This window comes from Parus major, chromosome 3 (genome assembly GCF_001522545.3).
Source record: "Parus major isolate Abel chromosome 3, Parus_major1.1, whole genome shotgun sequence".
NCBI classification, from domain to species: Eukaryota; Metazoa; Chordata; class Aves; order Passeriformes; family Paridae; genus Parus; species Parus major.
In genome coordinates this window covers 668,806-672,352 of record NC_031770.1, presented here as the reverse complement: position 1 = coordinate 672,352, position 3,547 = coordinate 668,806, and the positions used below count along the sequence as shown (strand labels likewise).

At 56.5% G+C, this 3,547-nt stretch overlaps 1 protein-coding gene across 1 annotated transcript in view; it reads right to left on the bottom strand.

The window, feature by feature from the left end:
- Positions 1-3,547, bottom strand: part of KIZ (kizuna centrosomal protein) — a 29,519-nt gene that overhangs the window by 16,547 nt on the left and 9,425 nt on the right. Inside the window, exons 7-9 of the mRNA XM_033513278.1 lie at positions 3,004-3,220; positions 2,737-2,800; positions 2,446-2,619 (exon numbers count right to left, since the gene is read on the bottom strand). Coding sequence (XP_033369169.1) covers positions 2,446-2,619; positions 2,737-2,800; positions 3,004-3,220 — 455 coding nt within the window. The remainder of the gene's footprint in view (positions 1-2,445; positions 2,620-2,736; positions 2,801-3,003; positions 3,221-3,547) is intronic.

Genomic DNA, 3,547 nt, shown 5'->3' with positions numbered 1-3,547 from the left:
TTCCAAAGCAAACGGCAGAACACCTTCCCCAGCTCTGTCCGAAGCGGGGGGAGGAAAAAAGCGCACGAGCAAAACAAACCATCCAAAAACCAGCCCGGGCCGAGCGCTTTAATTCCTTCACCTCCGCAGCCCGACAAATCCGCTGGCCACCTACAGGTATGGGGACAGCGCTGGGACCTCAGAGGGGTTCTGAGGAGGCTGCACCTCCATAATGATGCAAATGAGGACTTAAGCACTGAAACAATGCGGCGGGCTAATCCCGGGCCAGAGGTGTAAATGGCTATTCAGGTCCCCGCTGCCGCTTTGTGCGGCTCCCAGCCCAGGTCCCGGCCGGCAATGAACACCGCAGCTGGGCCAGAAGAGACTTTTCTTTCTTTCTTTCCCCCCCAGGCAGGAGCTGACATGTTTCCACAGTTAACCCTGGCTTAGGCTGCCTCCAGGGAGAAGCCCTGGGCACAAAAACCCGCAGCATTTGCTCGCCCGTGCTGAGCTGCGCCCAAGGCTCTGTTTTCCCTCCGAGTGTTGGGCAACAGTGAACAATTAAGCGGGGGCTGCTGTGTCTTTAGCCGAGTTTCCTAGACATTTAATAAGCAAAACAATGCCAGGGAGATCACATAGGCAGTTAAACAGTGCTTTCTCTTTTCCCCCAGCCTTACAAACCCTGTATTCCAGCGGCCGGCTCGTTTCCCATTGTTTTCCTCCCGCTGGGTGGTCCTTCCAGGGTGCCACTCGAGAGGGATACAATAATAAAAAGGGAAGGGGAAGGAAGGGACACCAACATAAAGAAAAACAAAATGTATGACAATCTGCAGCAGGCTACGGATCAGAGGTCAGCAAACAAGAGGTCCTTCTCTTTTACAGGTTGCTTCCTGGAAACAGTCTGATTAAGCTGACAGCTTGAATTATGTGTTACATTTTGTAATGCACAATCCATCTGTGCTAAGTCCTCCTCAATGCAGCTGAAGCAGCACAGGCATAAGCTCTGCCTTTTTCCACCCCCTCAGCTCAGGCCTTAAAATAGTCATCATCTTTCTCCACGCTAATTCTCAGAGACCCTCTCCCCCCGCCTCCCGCCCCCCCGGGTTTAAGCCCTCGAAGAAAGGGCTGGGTGCTGCAGGGAATGGTAAGAGGACACGGAGCCTTTCCCCTTGGCTCAGCAGCTCCACGGGAGGGGACACCAGGAGCCTTCGGGAGCCCCGAACCCCATCCCTGGCTGTTCCCGCAGGTGTGAGCTGGCCCTAAACCAGGAGACAAGCGGGGCAGCAAAGCTGCAGCCCCTGCTGTGACCTGCAACAGCATCCAAACCTTCTGCTCAATCGCCTTTCCCAACAGCACCTCCCTTCCTTGGCTGCCAGCACTCCACTGCGGGGAAATAACCCAAAACTCCTTAAAAACCAGAGGCTGGCATCTCTGCAGTGGGACAGGAGAGGCATTTGCTCCCCAGATGAAAACCTGTGGCTTGCTGGCACACAGCAAGGACTGGTTCTGGCTCTGGAGTCAGCCGTGGTGTCTGCTCCTTCCGACACCATCCCCTGCACTCATTTCAGATAATTCACCACAAGTGTGTGATCGCTGCTTCCTCCTGACGCCGCAGGGACACTGCTGCAGTGCCACAGTCCGAGCTACAGGCATTTCAGCTAAGGCAACAAACACCCAGACCGTGGTGAATTTCAGCACACAGGGATTTGGCAAGAGAAGACCCCGGGGGCTGGAAGGACATCCATCAGATGTTGTGACTCTGTGTGGTGACAGAGCAGAGGAAGCTGCATTCCCGTACTCTGTGTATACAATCGAAATTCACCTACCAATCACTCACAAGCCTCTCCAGGAGATTTTAATTTTGCAAGGCTGGAGTGTGCACGCTGCATTCCAGGTGCCTTGGGAAGCCCAGCTGGCTGTGAGCACGGCAAGGGAAGGGCCGCTCCTGCGTTCCTGCCCTTTGCTTTTCAGGTCCAGCCGATTAAATTAAAAGCTGCACGTTTTGCGCAGCGTGGCCTTGAGAAGCGGAGGCACTGAGCCTGGCACAGCGGGAGGAGAGCCGTGTGCCGGGCCCGGCCGTGCCCCGGGGACAATGCAGGCGCTCAAACCTCGTGTGTGATTTCCAGGGGCCTCGAGAGCCGCTCGTCAGGCGCTGCACAGCGAGGCCTCGCCGGGAGGGAACACAAGGTTAAACTGCAGAGAGGGCTCTCCCCTGCTCTGCTGTGATTAACAGGTGGGATACAAAGGGAGCACGGCGGGGAAAGCTATTTACATGTAAATCAGATGATGTTTCCATAGCGAGCGACAGCCCCATGCAAATGGCAGAGGATAAAGTTAGAGGGGTGCCTGCGGTGGCCCCCCGTTTCTGGGCAGGTGTCAGCAGCCAAAGCCGCGCTCCAGGCCGGGAATGGACAGCAGCAGCAGGCTGGAACACTGCACACAGCCCAGCCCCTGGCAGGAGAGAACTCCTGTGGCAGCAGAGGCTGCTCCTGCAGGAGCGCTTCTTCTCCAGGGGCAGGAGCGCTGTTCCCTTCGCGCCATGTCCCCCTGCAGCCCTCCCGGAGACCTCCGGGGACCATCTCCCTGCCGGCACACGGATGCACTTCCCCGTCTCATGAGGGCGTTGCGGGGCTGAAAATCCTGCCGGGATGGATTTACAGCCTGCTCTACCCTGCTGGCCACAGAATCCTGCTGCTGACACACGGCAGCAGAGGACAGCCCCCGTGTCTGCAGCGCACTCTCCTCGTCCTCTCTTACTCTGTTTCCGAACAAAATCCTCAGACAGTTCAACAACCCCTGGAAGTTTGACCACGCAGAGAGACTGGAGTAAGATTTGTGTACACTTAGAGAACATCATCTGCACTTGAGCAACAAATCCTTCACTTGCCAGCTGTGCCCCCAGCCAGGTGCCCCAAGGCCCTGAGGGCCCAGCACGGGTCCAAGGTACTCAAGGATGGAGGAGAACTCGGTGAGAGCTTTGGGAACCGAGCAGCCCAGCTGAGCCAGGAAACAGGGAGATGGTACCTGTGTGGTGCTGAGCTGTCCAAGGGCTCCTCCTGGGCCGTGGGAGGGCTGGCTGGGGGCAGCAGGGAGCCCTCTGGAGCCCGGGCATCCCTGCCCTGCTCCTGCCGTGTGCCGGGGATGCTCGGCCTGGTCTCCTGCTCAGCAGCGGCTGGGAGTGGGAGCTCGGCTCTGCTCCCCTCCCTGTGAGCCCACCAGCTGCTCAGGCTGGGCTCTACCCCTGAAAGAACAACAAAACATAATGAATCAAACATATAAAAACTGCAACTGTTCCTCTCAAAACAGTAGCAGGGCCATGGAGTAGATCACAGGGACTGAAACCAAGCTTACCCACACTGTGCACCCTGTGTGAGGGACCATCCATCCATCCATCATCCATCATCCATCCATCATCCATCCATCATCCATCCATCATCCATCATCCATCCATCATCCATCATCCATCCATCATCCCATCATCCATCCATCATCCATCCAATCCATCATCCATCATCCATCCATCATCCATCCATCATCCATCCATCCATCATCCATCATCCATCCATCA